We start from the raw sequence: 14,205 nt of genomic DNA, 5'->3' as shown, positions 1-14,205 counted from the left end.
TAGAAAATGTTGAAGTGGCCACGCCCATCGGCTAGGGCGCTATCAAATGTTGCTATTGATATTTTGCTGCCCACTTTTTGGCGTCTTTTGTTAAGTTATTAAAAATTTAAATAAATTTTAAATTTGGTTTTATAATTAGTAATTTATAATAGCTATTGATTGGCAAGCATTAATAAACTATATATTTTAATTTATTTGTTTTAGATAAACAATATAAAAAATAAAAAATCTTGCAACGTTAAGTAATTTTCCGAGATTTTTTAACGTAATTTTTTTTTGGTTTTTACAACTTACCGTCTGAAGAACTACAAAACGTCCAACAAATTTAGATTAAACAAGTTTTGGCACATTTTACAGTACACTTTAATGGATCTCTGCTTGCGTTTAACTCGTCTGCTCCACCTCGGATCATAATTCTACTGATAAACATTACAAATTATTACAATGATATATATTTAATATATGTCTATATTGTATATGCATATGTTATTCGTCGGCCTTAGTACGTGTATAATGGAGTCGTATATTATGTATGCATTATACAGACTTTCTAGTTTCATCTCCTCTAGCTTTTGCATATATTTATTTATTGTTATTGAGGATTTTGGGTTAGTTCGTATTCAAAAAAGGGGCTTCGTTGCATTTTCACTAATCTAGAAGCAAAACGATTTCTATTGCACTCTTTCACAGTTCGGTTAATCATTTCAACTAAGTTTGGACAAATTTAAATGTATGCAAATTATTTGGACTATAACTTTCCTTTAAGTTTATTGCTATTGTTACAGTTACTTGTCGTGTGTAGGTGTGTTTTTGTATTTGTTTTTGTTTTTACTTTGGCACCGGCTAAGTTAATTAGCCCTTAACTTTGTTGTTAGTTAGTCTACAGTTTGCGTGGGATCCTGTTATTCTTATTGGGTTTCGTGTAAATGATTATCGCCTTACGAAATGCGTTGGTCAATTGTTCCTGTTGTTTTATTTGTATTTGTGCTGCCTGTTTACCAGCTGAGTTTCCATATTCACTTTCTGTCCGAAAGTTACCTATCAAATCGAAAGGTTTTTGCGACTTTTGATATATTGTGAAATTTTGCGATTTCAAATGTTAATAAATAAATGTAAATAAATAATAGATTAAAAAGGTTTCCAAGCTAAATAAAAATAATTATTTTACGAAAAATAAAAAAAAATTAAAAACCGCGAACACCTAATCACAAAACACTAAATTATATAAATATATATACAATATTTTTTGATATCAATTTAGTTATCGACCTCAGTTTTTTTTTGTATTTAAAAGTTGTGTTTTATGATTTTCCTATAATATTGGGCTGAACATTTTGAATTCAGTTGAGTTCTTTCGAACTAAGTAAAATCAAAAGCCGCAAAAAATAAATTAAACTGGAAGCACGACTCTTTTTTCATTGCTTATGTATTTTTGTGGTGAATTTTAAATCATTAACATCGGTGTTTTTCATTACGTTTTGTTGTTTGGATTGGTTTCCAGCGCCTGCTGTTTTGGACCTATATAAATATTAAGTGTGAGCGCCCAATTCAAATGAAGGGAATGCAATATGGTGTTTGATTTTTTAAATAATACTTGATATAATTAAACAAAATTCATGTAGCACATACATACACAGTTTTCGCCTTGTAAAGGTTACAAAAAATTAAACACAAAACAGAAAAAAAACCAGAATTAAAAATTTTACACTACATCACCGACGGTTGCAGCAAAATGTTTTAACATTTGCTTAAAACTATGTAACTCAATTATTGCATTGTGTTTGTGTGAGTGTATGAGTGTGTGCGATTTATAGTTAGTTTAGTTTAGGTCTAATATTAGGTATATGTTTATCAAGTATTTATATATATAATATATAAAAAAGTAAACATTTAGCGCTTTTAGTTTGCTACAAAAGTTTGCTCGTCTCGCTCACATTTTTAACTAACATTAGGTGTACAAAAAAATTGGAAGATATATAGTTTATATCAAATTGTGGCTAGCGTAAAAATACAATCAGTATTCCAGTATTCAGTGTCGCCGGTTTTAAAGCGGCAATAGCGGTTACAATGTACGCTGATCCTTCGTTATCCTAGATATATATAAAATGTATAAATTGATGCGTGTTCGTTCTGTTTGGCGAGATTGCTGCATTCCCATTCGATAGATCGGTGTAGAGTATATTTATCCAGTAGTATCCAGTGTAGTACACATATATCCAAGTATAATATCAAGCGTTGATCCTCCGCGCTCTGCTCCTCACTGCGTCCCTTAAGTAAATAATAATGTAGTTGCCACATGATGGTTGGGTTGGTTTCCATTCGGTTGAGTTGGTTTTGTTGGTTTGTAGGTTTGTTGGTTTGGACTGGTTGGGATGGCTGGGGATTTGGGTTTCGGAATGGGCTTACATGCCCGACTCTGCAATGCCCTCGTCATCTGAAAGACATTCAAAGACGGTAAGGTTAGAGTTTTTCGAGTTAAGTTTCTCAAAAGCTTTGCACATGCAGGGTTAGAAAACAATAATAGGTAACATCAAATAATACATCATACATCATGCAGGAATAGTCAATCAAACAAAGTAGAAAACATCTAAGATATATATGTATATATATATGGTCGCAGTGCATTTCATGATAATAGGGCGATTTAACTTTAAAATACTTTTAGAAAGTCTTTAGTGTTTCGGTATATTAATCAATTGTAATTATTTTTGCACCTTTACTCTTAAATCAAATTAAGGAAATAAGTCTTTAATCAAATAAATATAGATATACAAAGCTTTAAGACCCAGTAATGTTACATTATTTAACTTTTATTTTGAAAACCATGAAACGCACTGTACCACCTCGGGGATTTGCGAAAGTGTCTACAAACCCATGAACGGATTGGCATAGATGATGCCGCCGCCAGCCTCGGAACCAACACCATTGCCCAAAACACCACCACCATTAACAGCGATGCCAACGCCGCCGCCGCCGCCGACGCCTCCTACTCCTCCTCCTCCTCCGCCGTTGAGGCCAGCGACCACCAGTCCTGCTCCAACTCCTCCGCCCGACAATCTGGAGGCCTTGCAGAGCTTGGTGGTGGCATAGTCGCCATCGCCCACCAGCGTCGCTATGTCGTCGTCATCGCCGTTCCGCGTATTGCAACTGCTGCCCAGCAGCTGATCGTAGCAGCTAACATCCGTGCTGATCACGTCCACTTCGATGTCGTCGTCATCCTTCTCCAGGCTGTTTCGATTGCTGCCCCCCAGCGAGGAGTGCAGAGCATGAGAGTCCTCGTAGCTGCCACCGCCGCTGTCATCGTTGGCATTGTTCGACTTTGTGTCGATGTGGGTCTCGAACTCATCGTGCATGTACAGCTCCTCGTCGACCTCTTCGTCGTCGTCGTCGTCGTCCTCCTCCTCGTCTTCGTCCTCCTCCTCTTCCTCTTCGAGATCCTCGTCCATTTCGTGGGGGACCAGTTCACCCTCCTCGCCCACCTCCACACCGATTTCCACTTCCAAGAGCGAGCGTCGACGCGTGAAGACCTCGTCCTCCTGATGACTGGATTGCTGATGGCTTTGTGGCAATATCATCACATCTTCCTCGGCGAAACTGAGCCGCACATTGGCACGACTGGCCCGATTGCTACCAGAACCCGAACCCGAACCCGAACCAGAACCAGATCCCGAACCCGAACCACCGGAACCAGATCCTGCAGCTGACGATCCATTGGATCCGTTGATGTGCTCATGGCTAAGACTGTTCTTGATATCACAGGACGACGAGCTGAAGGTGATCAGCTGGGATTTGCGTCTATGCTGGAGCGTATTGTAGCCATTGACGGCGGATATGGTGGTCATGGTGTGAGCTCCGTGGATGGGCTGCTGGTGCAGCTGCTGCTGCTGCTGCTGATGCGATTCAAATTCGAGGACATCGATGTTGCCGCCCTTGCTGTCCTTGCAGATCATCGAGCTGGGCTTGTTGTCAACCAGGACGATAACCACCGAATTGTTGTTATCGCTCTGGTTGACAACCGAATGTCATCTGTCCGGTGCATCCACATTGCCATTGCCTCCTCCTAATCCACCGCCGCCGCCGCCAAAGGAGCTCATCGATGTGGTGGGCGGTATGTGATTGTGGTGGCCAGTGAAGCTGCTGGTCAGCGGCTGCTGGTCGTCATGGAGTATCGCCGCATTCTCATCGTCAATGGCCTCCGCCTCGGCCTGCTGGAGGTCATGATGCGACAGGTGACCCTCAATGGTGGCCACCACATCACCGTTCTCATCCAGCTGCACTTGTTGGCCTGTTTGGTTTGCATTGCATTGTTGGGGGGGAAATGAAGGAAATTGATTTTGCTCATGGTTAGTCACCCATCACCAGAATGGAAATTGAAACATAAAGCTTAAGTCTAGTAAGGATAAACTACAAAACAGCTGGCTGCAAGTCCCACAATGTCCTGGGGCTCATTGTAAATTTTTTTTTTTAAATTTTTTTTAAATTTTTTTTTTTTTTTTTTTTTTTTTGGTTAGTCAGTGTGCGAGCGAACGTTTGGTTGGCTGGGGGAGAACGATAATTCTCTGGCAAAAGACCTACCTTCATAGCCCTCGTTGTCGTGCATTTCGCGAGCGGGTCCCACGATATTCTCCTTGCCCTCGAGCACCGCCAGCAGGCACTGATGGATGCAGATGTACTGCTGCTCCGTCTGCACCATCCAAACCCGCTCTAAAGTTGGATATGTTGTATAGCATTAGTTGTGGATAAAGTAAATAGTTTAAAACTGGCTGTAAACGGTGCAGCGGTTGCCTGCGAACTGTTAAAACCATTCGAGCCTTGAGTAAGGCAGCATTAGTATTTCAATTGTTATACTTTTAAAATGGTTTAAAAGCCTAAAAGCCGGTTTTATCGTTAACATAAAAACGGCTCCATCGTTTACAACCGGATATTTGAGATACATACCCTTGCGCATGGCATACACTATGCCGAAGATGTCCACGTAGTCCGACGTGTTGATCTGCTGCAGGATGCGGTCCAGAGTGATGAAGGTGCCCGACCTGCCCACTCCGGCACTGCAGTGTACCACAATGGGTCGCTGCTCCGCCCCGATTCGATCGCGGAAGGCGCGCACAAAACGCACCAGGGTCTGCGGCGGATTGGGCACACCAAAGTCTGGCCAGGTGGTGAAGTGGAAGTGCCGCAGGATGCGCTGTTCGCTGCCCTGAAGATCATATTTATCGTTGAGCTTCGAGTCACGGATATTTCTGAAGGACCACTTACTCTGCACAGCATAAACTCGGTCATCACCCAGTCGGCATAGTGGCTGTCGTTGAGGATCTGCACCTTGATGTCCCCGTAGAAGACGGGCACAGTGTCGTTGGGCCAGTACTGGTCGCACTTCTCGCGCCCCTTCTCAAAGCACCTGGTCAGCATGACAATGGCCCGCGAGTTGCTCTCCCAGCACATCCGCCAAAAGTCGTCGCGCGTCGAGTGCAGTGGCCCCTGGGTCACGATGAACTCACGCGGCGAATTGTGTCCTGGCACATAATTGGCATTGATATAATCACTACCCTCATCATCGTCCACGGGCTGGAGCTTGAAGCGTGAGTGATCGTAGGGCAGAATGTTGGTAAACCGATTCTTGGGTCGATTGCAGGGCAGATCGGCAAAGGTGCACGGCTGATCCCGACCCACGTGCTTCAGCTCCTCGAACTCCTCGCTAAAACGGAAGTCCGAGTCGGCGGACATTAGGCGATAATGCTCCGCAAAGTTCTTGATCAAGATCGGCCGATTCTGCTCGATCACACTATCCGGCAGCGACATATTGTCGTTGGCACGCAAATCCTTTGTCGTCTTCCGGCAGTTATTGCGTCGCCGTTTGTAGAACAACAGGGTTACCAGGAGCACCAGGATAATCGTTAGCGGCACGGTAATGGCCACAATTAGTGAGGTGTTGTCTTGATCTATGGATGATGGGAGTTTCAAATTGGTTTCAAAAGGTTGAAAGTAATATATAAAAATATAAATAAAATATATATCGCAAATATATCTATCAAAAATTAAAAGAAATTTTGTTTATTTTGTAAATCATGATTTAATCAATGAATAATTCAAAATGTTTTTATTAAGCAGCTTTGATCATTGCTTACCTGGTGAGCTTAGCATTTCTTTATGTTCATCGGAACAACAGAATATGCAAGGCAAGACATGGATAAGTGGATAACAAGACGTGTTTTAGGTTTTTGTTTAGCTGTTTATTAATAGGGATGTTCTCTGACACTAAATAAAGTATTTGCTCATAACATATTGAGTATCTCTGGATCATATTTGATTTTGATTTGATTGATATATGTGTCGAGATTGTCAGATGGGCAATATTCAAACGTTTGTCACATAATTTATTAGGTCTTGTAAATAACTTTTATAAAACAAGAAGGAACCGACTATAAGAATTGCTTATAACGTGTTCAAAATGGGCCTATTTTGACCTTTTGTATGAGTCGATAGATCTTGACCGAATAAACATATAGAGTTTTCTAACTGAACCCTAACAGTCTCAGAGTGCCGTGACAGACTTTCGCAAGTTGTGGGCCTTCCAAATGTCTAGCTTTTACAGTTTTGGAGACGGACTGACATGGAGACTCAACAACATCGACTCAACTATCGATCCTGATCCAGGGTACATATACTTTATGGGGTCGGAAACGCTTCTTTCTAACTATTGCATGCTTTTCAACGAACACAATATACCCCATTTGCTCCACGAGTAACGGGTATAATTACTACTTGGGCTATAGCCACTTACCTGTCTGAATCGGGAAACTGTAGGCGGTATCCGTGAACTTATCGGCTCCGGTAAACGCCCGCACCTTTACCCGGTAAGTGGTTCCCGACTTGAGGGGCCCGTTGCAGTAGCCGGCTTTGACGTTGTCACAGTTATCAGTGCCAATTGTAAAGTCCTCCACGGATCGGTTCTCAAAGGGATAGTACGGATCGATGGCCTGGTAGGGCAACCAAACACTATACGATTGCATGTCAAGCCAGCTGGGCATCTCCAGGCCGGAGGCATTCTTTGCATCGTCCTCGGCCACGATGATCGTGTACATGCGCACCTGGCCGTTCTGGTCCGAGAAATAGTTCTTCCTGAACCGGATCTGGATGGTCGAGGAGCTGCGGTAGACCTCGGTGGGCACCACCTGGGTCGCGGGACGCGGTGGCGCCAGAATCGGCATCGTTTGCCGATACTCCCGCTCCGGTCCGAAGCCAATGGCTGTCTTGGCCTGGATCTTGAACACATATGTCTCGCCGGGCTTGAGGTTCTTGATTATGCCAAACGATTCCTCCGAGTCAAAGTCCTGCATGCCGGCATCCGTTAGATTGTTTACATTCGTATAGGCTATCGAGAACTGACGGATTACTCCGTTTGCCTCACTGGAGGGCAGCGACCACTCGAAATTGATCTCGCTGGGCTGGACATCCGTGGGATGGAATCGCTCCACTCGTCCGGGCACCGCCTCATTTGTCCTAAAACTGGCGGACAGCGGTGAACTGCTCCGGAGAACCGAAGATTCAGTGCCCGAACGGACCACCACCGTGAATGTGTAGTTCCTGTGGGGTCGCAGATCAGTGATGGTGATCTCATTCCGGGTGGTCATGTTCTGGGCCAACACATTGTCCGCCGTGAGGTAGGCTATGTCGAAGTCATTGTACTCGCCCTTTGGCAGGTCCCAGCGCAGTGAGATCTCCGTGTCCGTGATATTGGTGGCATGCAGCTGGGTGATGGGCTCCGGGTACAGGCGATCCTGTCGCTGGATTGGCAAACTGGCCACTCCACCGCTCACCGTCCACACGGTGATATTGTACAGCCGACCGGGCATCAGACCGGTGAACGTCACCTTGCGATCCGTATCGTTGGCCAGCTTCTCCTTGTCCCGGATCTCGGCATCGCCCAGCGAGAACCGATAGATATCGAACTTGGAGGAGGACTGCGGCGTGGGTGTGTAGCTCAGGGTGATGGTGTCCCTCTCGTCCTCCTTCTCGCCATTGGCCACCACCACGTCCGAGTGGATGAGCGGCATGGTGCGCGGATATAGACTTGTAATGCCCGACAGGATCCCGTAAGATGTGGTCTGGATGTCGAACTTGTACTGCACGCCGGGCATCAGTTCGCCGATCAGGACCCGCACCGTCGACAAATCGTCGGCTGTTTTCGGAGGAATCACAGAAGCAGAAGGGGAAGGGTTAGAGTAGAACAGAACAGGAGAAGCTACGGAAGTTTGCAGTCGAAGGGGAAAGGTACACAGAACTGTTTCAGAAAAACGATTTACCATAGGTTTTTTGACCTTTTCGAACAATTCGAAACGTTGAGAAACTTAGCCAACAAATCAGGGAGAAGACTTTGAGAAACAAAATTACTCCTTACCACCAAAGAAAATTGAGCTCCTAAAAGTAAGGAATAGGGTTCTTGTTTAGAATCAAGGAGAATTCCCTTACATAAAATTACCAGAAAAATCTAACAATTTGAAAAGTAAATTTATCCATAAAAATAGGTATTTAAAATAATTTAGAATAGAGAAAAGAATATACAAAATTAATAAAACAAATAAAGATATTAGTGGAAACACTACAGACTTTAGTTGTGAATGGAAATTTTGTTTTAAAGGGTACTCTTATTAAAATAAAAGAAAATAGTATCCTTAAGGATAAAATGGGATAAGTCCAACTTGCAATTGCCTGAGAGACAGATTTAAGTTATGACCCAACGGGAGAGACTAGCAAAGAGAACTAAAGGGTTTTCTACCACTTAAAAGTATGATTTAAGGAAGAGCAAAGAATTTCCACAAGAAAGAATCTAGTATACGGTAGGAATTTAAAGAATTTAAAGTTCCAGAAATCGTTATATTTATTCAGGAAATATGTAGGGACAAAATTGAAATTGCTTGCAATTTTTGGAAAATAAAAATAAAAGAAGTTTTCAGAAAAGTTCCAGAACAAAAGAAGTCGTGAGACGGAGCATAAGAAAAGAGTTTCAGGCGGAAGGAGTTGAGAGTGGTGGTACCGGTTTATATTCAGGATTCGAGAAGGCTCCACCAATCGATCGATCGTCACTCACCCGACTTGTTCTCGGAGACATTCTTGGTCTGGACACGACCGGGATTGTCGCTGGGCCACCATTTAAGGATGTACGACTCCACCCGACCCTCCGGCTTGGGCCACTCCAGTGTGATGTTCCGCGAGTCCACCAGCTGGATGATATTGGACACCGGATTCGGCGGCACCGTGGTGTTCACCTCCTGGGGCACAGGACTCTCCACAACGAAGCTGACCGTGTTCACCTGGATGGTGTACTTCTCGCCCTTGGTCATGTCGGTGATGTCCGCCTCCGTGGACCGGACGCTGGGCAGGCGCACCCACTGCTGTTCGCTGTCCGTTCGGTAACGTATGGAGTATTCCGTAAACTCACCGCTCTCCGGCGGAGACCAGTGAACCAAAACCGAATTGCTGCGCACCGTCTCGATGGTCATGTTGCGTGGCGGATTCGGATCTAAAGGGATTCGGGATTTTAATTATCAAATATTTTCAATTACCAAAATCCGATTAGACACTTACAGACTGCCTGCAAATGCGCATGCGGTTCGCTCCTCAAATCGTGACTGACCGCAAAAACCTTCACCTCATAGACAGCTCCTGGCTGCAGGTTCTTGATCACCAGACGCGACTCCTTGGTCTTTTGCGTGCGAAAATCGTTGGTTCCGTTGCGCGAGTACAACACCTCATACTGCTCCTGCTTCGAGTTGACGTCGCTCTTCCAGCTTATGTTCAGGCCCATCCGAATGCTCTGCAGGTCCTCGATGATGGGCGACGAGGGACGGGTGACAACGAAGATGCTCGTTTCGTTGGACTCCATCTTCTTGGAAACCGCCTGCACGGATAGTGAGTAATTCCGCCCTGGCAGCAGGCTCTCCAGGTTAAATCGAGTCCGATCTGTGGTCAGCGTGCTGGTGTCCCCATTAAAGGTCTCCAATTCGTGGTAGCTGTGGGCCAATAAAGCGGAGCAATTGAGTGGAAGAAAATAAATTCTTGAGTTAATCGAAGAATAAGCACTCGACATAGGTATTACAAATCAAAACACAAAGAAACGTTATACTATTAGATACTCTGTTAAGCGACTTCAAAATAAATAGGCCTCTGTCAGATGGCGCCAGCTATTCTATTCGCGTGGCAACTCACAAAGTCGAAAGCGCCATCTGTTGTGCAAACACATGAAGGCATATTTTACTCCTTGCAGAGACGTCACTTTTTATTTTTGCCTTTCATTTCTTCATAACTTCTGAAATAATTTTTCGATTTGGAAAATAAACTTATACCGCCCAATAAATGGCCTTTGCCATTTGCTCTTAGGAGTCTTTAGTGGATATCCTTTTTCAACTGTTACATAACTTTCAATAAATAAAATATAGGATTTAAGTCCACGCGGTAATTTAAGTTAATAAATTTTGTTATTTTAGTTGTATTGCCATCCAACAGCTACTCACACAATGCGGTACTCATCCTGTGTGCTCGCCGGATCCGCCTCCCAGGTGATGACCATTGTGTTGGTCTTGTCATCGTTGATGCTCCTCAGATTGCGAACGGGCAGAGGTCGCAGGGTGACATCCCCGGAGGCTGGCCACGAGGTGACCTTGCCGGACACCGTCTTCACGATCACATTGAAGGTCTCGCCGGGCTCGACGATGTCGCGGAAGTCGTAGAAGGCCACCGGTTCGTTGCTCCGCGGCACCGTCGATTGCCGGCGGGTGGTGGCCACCGAAACCTGGTACTTGTCGAACTCGGAGACGCCCTTGGGCGCCTCCCAAAGCACCCGGAACGAATTGGACGTAATGAAGTCCCGGTCGAAGGTCACGTTCAGTGGCCGCAATGGCACCGTGCGATACTGCGCCGTCGTCGGCAGCGAGATCTCATCCTCGGACATCGTCTGCACGGAGATGTTGTATGCCCGCCCGGGCACCAGACCCTTGAAGGCAGCCTGCGCCGGACCCGGTGGCTCGCCCTCCTTCTCCACATAGAGAACACTATCGATGGCATCCGGCGGCTCGATGGAGACCTTGTAGTGCGTGTAGATGCCCGCCGGATATGGCGGCTGCCACAGGACCAGCAGCGTCGTCTCATTACGGAACCAGACGATGAATTTCCCCGGAGTGTTGGGCTCTGCACATTTTGAGTTGCGAGTGGCGGCGAACAAACAGAGAAGTGGCTTTGCGTTAGTTGCGGTCACCGTCGCAATTTTCGGGGTCAGAGTTTCAGTTTAAGGAGTTAGGGGTATGCGGTTGGGGGTTAGGGGTCAAAGGTTAAAGGCGGAGTTATGGGATCTTTGTGTGTGTGCTAGTTAGAAGTTATTCGGCACAGTGGTTGTCGCCCATGTAAGTTCCAACACCAATGCAATGTGATTAAATATTACGGGTTAGGATGTGTTGACATTTCCGTATGTTAAGGTTAATGAGATACCAAAAGTTTTTAACAATCGTATACTACTAATTTAATTTCCTAGTGAACAGAAATATAAGCGCTTTAAAAATAATGGTGAAAATTCCGATTTTGTATTAAATTTGTATCGCAAATATTCAATTTAATTTTCAATAAATTATACTCCATAAGTGGGAAAATTATTATCTATCGTGGCCCGTTCTTCAGAAAAAAACGATTTATATACATATTTTTTTTTCAACCTATAAATTTTTTATACCCTTGCAGAGGGTACTATAATCAGTCAGAAGTTTGCAACGCAGTGAAGGAGACATCTCCGACCCAATAAAGTATATATATTCTTGATCAGCATCAATAGCCAAGTCCGTCTGTCCGTCCGTTTCTACGCAAACTAGTCTCTCAGTTTTAAAGCTATATGCATGAAACTTTCCCAAAAGTTATCTATCTATTGCAGGTAGTATATAAGTCGGAACGAGCCGGATCGGACGACTATAGCATATAGCTCCCATAGGAACAATCAGAAAAATTAATAAAAAAAATTATAACTTTGGTGTTTTTTAGTTTTTCGAGATATAGTAATGGTTAAATATTTCAGAATTACGGTTTAAATTTCATCGAAATCGGACGACTATAGCATTTAGCTCCCATGGGAACAATAAAAAAAAAAAAAAAAAAAAATTTAACCTTTTTATTTTGTAATTTTTTTTAGAAATTCTTTTTGATTATTTGTCGTTTCAGATTTACGCTTTTAATTTTATTAAAATCGGAAAACGGTATCATATAGCTGCCATAGGAACTCAAATAATTGAGCTGCAAATCATCATAGCTTCAAATTTTAATGTCTTCAAGAATATTTACTAGCTGCAAGGGTATATGAACTTCGGCTTGTTAAAGTTTGCTTCCTTTCTTGTTTTACGTAATTTTCAAATTTAAGTGGTTTACATTTTTCTTACAAAGGGACCACAGTTATTTGTGATTTGTTTGTTTTGCTGTGGCTGGACATGCACATTGTTTAAAATTGGACATGCACATTGCGAGAAAAGTTGGGGATAGAGGTTGAAAATGTGTGGGAAAAAGGAGAAAAGCCTCCTGCATTTTTTTGGGTGGTGAATGTACATTGCGGTCGGTTTTTTGTCGGATCAAAAATTAATTTTGGAATGCAATTTAGGACTAAAGCCTGTGCAAAGGCGCTGGGTTGAGGTTAATTTTATGTTGGTTACACAGAGAAAAACATCTATAATAAAAGTGTTTAAGAAGTTACAAAAGTGGATTTTACTAAATTTATTGTCAATAATAAAAATAAAATCAAATTGTAGCACTGGGATAAAGTTAGTAAAAATACAAAAACTAAATAAATTAGAACAAACAAAAATATTTTCTATATATGCTTTTTTTCTCTGTGTGATAGATACTTACTATTTACAAGTTGAAAAGCTATTTACTACAATAGGTTATGGGGCAGGGATTGTAGTTTTGGGGGAAAGGGAAGCTTAAATATTACCTCTTAGGATCTTAATGTCCAGCAATTCTTTATGACGCGTCCTTCGACCTTTTCGTTATTTTAATTCATATTTTAACGTGTGTTTTTTGTTTTGTTTTTAGTTACAATGAAAGCGGGAGACAAAGAAGTTAATCAGGTTTAGTTACCATCACCGAGTAGAACAAACAATTGGATTGGATTTAATTTGATTTGATTTGATTTGATTTGGTTTGGTTAGGCTGTTGGTGGACAGGGACTCACTTGTGGTGAAGTTGCGGCTGGTGTAGGCCACCGACTCCTTGCCGTCGTAGATGGTGTAGGCCTGCACCTGGTAGGTGGCTCCCGGGGTCAGCTCCTTGACGCTGTGCTGGAATGTGTTGTCGTTCACCTGGAAGGTGCGGTTGTAGCTGCTCGAGGCCTCCGACAGGCCCAGCACCTTGATCTTGAAGGCCGTATAGCTGCCCTGGGTGGGCGGTGACCACAGGATGATGGCGTTCTTCCCGCTCCGCACCTGAACAGAGAGATTCGATGGCGGATCGGGAGCTGCAAAATTGGAAAAACATTCCTTTAATATACATTTAATATAAATAAGTAAATTATAACTATAACTATGACAATTGCACAATTAAATGAACATAAAACACAAATTAAAGGCAGAAACAATGCATTTATTTTATGATAGAATTTATTTCTACCATCATATATTTTAATAATATGTAGCTTTCACAGAATTCAAGCCAAAACTTTCGTAAATAGTTTTGTGATCTCAAGCTTTAATAATTCAAATGTCTGAATAATATTTCCTATAGATAAAGCTAAGAAATCGTTGAAAAGTCTATTTTTTAATTATAAGCCTATTTTATTGGCCAAATTTAAATTATTATATATACACAAATAATAAATGTACAATGCAAAACAAAATTATCTTTTTAGTTGAATCATACGTTAGAAATATTGATACATTTGCGTCTTTAATCCTCTGTTTTGAGTTTCATTTGATGTTTTGTTATATGAGAAACCTTTGGGGTTTAAGCCCTGAACAGAAGTTTTTTCAAAGGTCATTGCAACTACCCCTATTTAAAATAGTTAGAACTCAAAGATTACAAGCTGATACTTGGCCTTGTCCTCGAAATGGCTTCTATCTAATTGCCTTTTCATGTTGTGTGTTTGAGAAAAGTAAGCGAAACGAGCAATCATAGAAGCCGAACACAAGTTGCAAGTGCCACAAATTGCTAATTGCAGTTCGATATTCCCTATTCCCCCCT

At 42.8% G+C, this 14,205-nt stretch overlaps 1 protein-coding gene across 4 annotated transcripts in view; it reads right to left on the bottom strand.

Moving 5' to 3' along the window:
* Positions 1 to 339: 339 nt before the first annotated feature.
* Positions 340 to 14,205, bottom strand: part of LOC128264245 (tyrosine-protein phosphatase 10D) — a 51,903-nt gene continuing 38,037 nt past the window's right edge. The window contains exons 4-14 of one of the 4 annotated variants that reach the window (XM_052999655.1): positions 13,202 to 13,483; positions 12,962 to 13,009; positions 10,512 to 11,184; positions 9,586 to 10,010; positions 9,089 to 9,520; positions 6,782 to 8,179; positions 6,126 to 6,143; positions 5,257 to 5,939; positions 4,939 to 5,197; positions 4,576 to 4,704; positions 340 to 2,434 (exon numbers count right to left, since the gene is read on the bottom strand). In XM_052999655.1, coding sequence (XP_052855615.1) covers positions 2,403 to 2,434; positions 4,576 to 4,704; positions 4,939 to 5,197; positions 5,257 to 5,939; positions 6,126 to 6,143; positions 6,782 to 8,179; positions 9,089 to 9,520; positions 9,586 to 10,010; positions 10,512 to 11,184; positions 12,962 to 13,009; positions 13,202 to 13,483 — 4,379 coding nt within the window. In that variant the 3' untranslated portion in view covers positions 340 to 2,402. Of the gene's footprint in view, positions 2,435 to 3,881; positions 4,286 to 4,575; positions 4,705 to 4,938; positions 5,198 to 5,256; positions 5,940 to 6,125; positions 6,144 to 6,781; positions 8,180 to 9,088; positions 9,521 to 9,585; positions 10,011 to 10,511; positions 11,185 to 12,961; positions 13,010 to 13,201; positions 13,484 to 14,205 lie in introns of those variants that run through there. The other 3 variants (XM_052999652.1, XM_052999656.1, XM_052999653.1) reach the window with 3 other exon arrangements.

Source organism: Drosophila gunungcola, unplaced genomic scaffold, assembly GCF_025200985.1.
Source record: "Drosophila gunungcola strain Sukarami unplaced genomic scaffold, Dgunungcola_SK_2 000060F, whole genome shotgun sequence".
In the NCBI taxonomy this organism is placed as follows: Eukaryota; Metazoa; Arthropoda; class Insecta; order Diptera; family Drosophilidae; genus Drosophila; species Drosophila gunungcola.
Note: the sequence above shows the minus strand (reverse complement) of the source record. Positions and strands in the feature narration are given on the sequence as shown.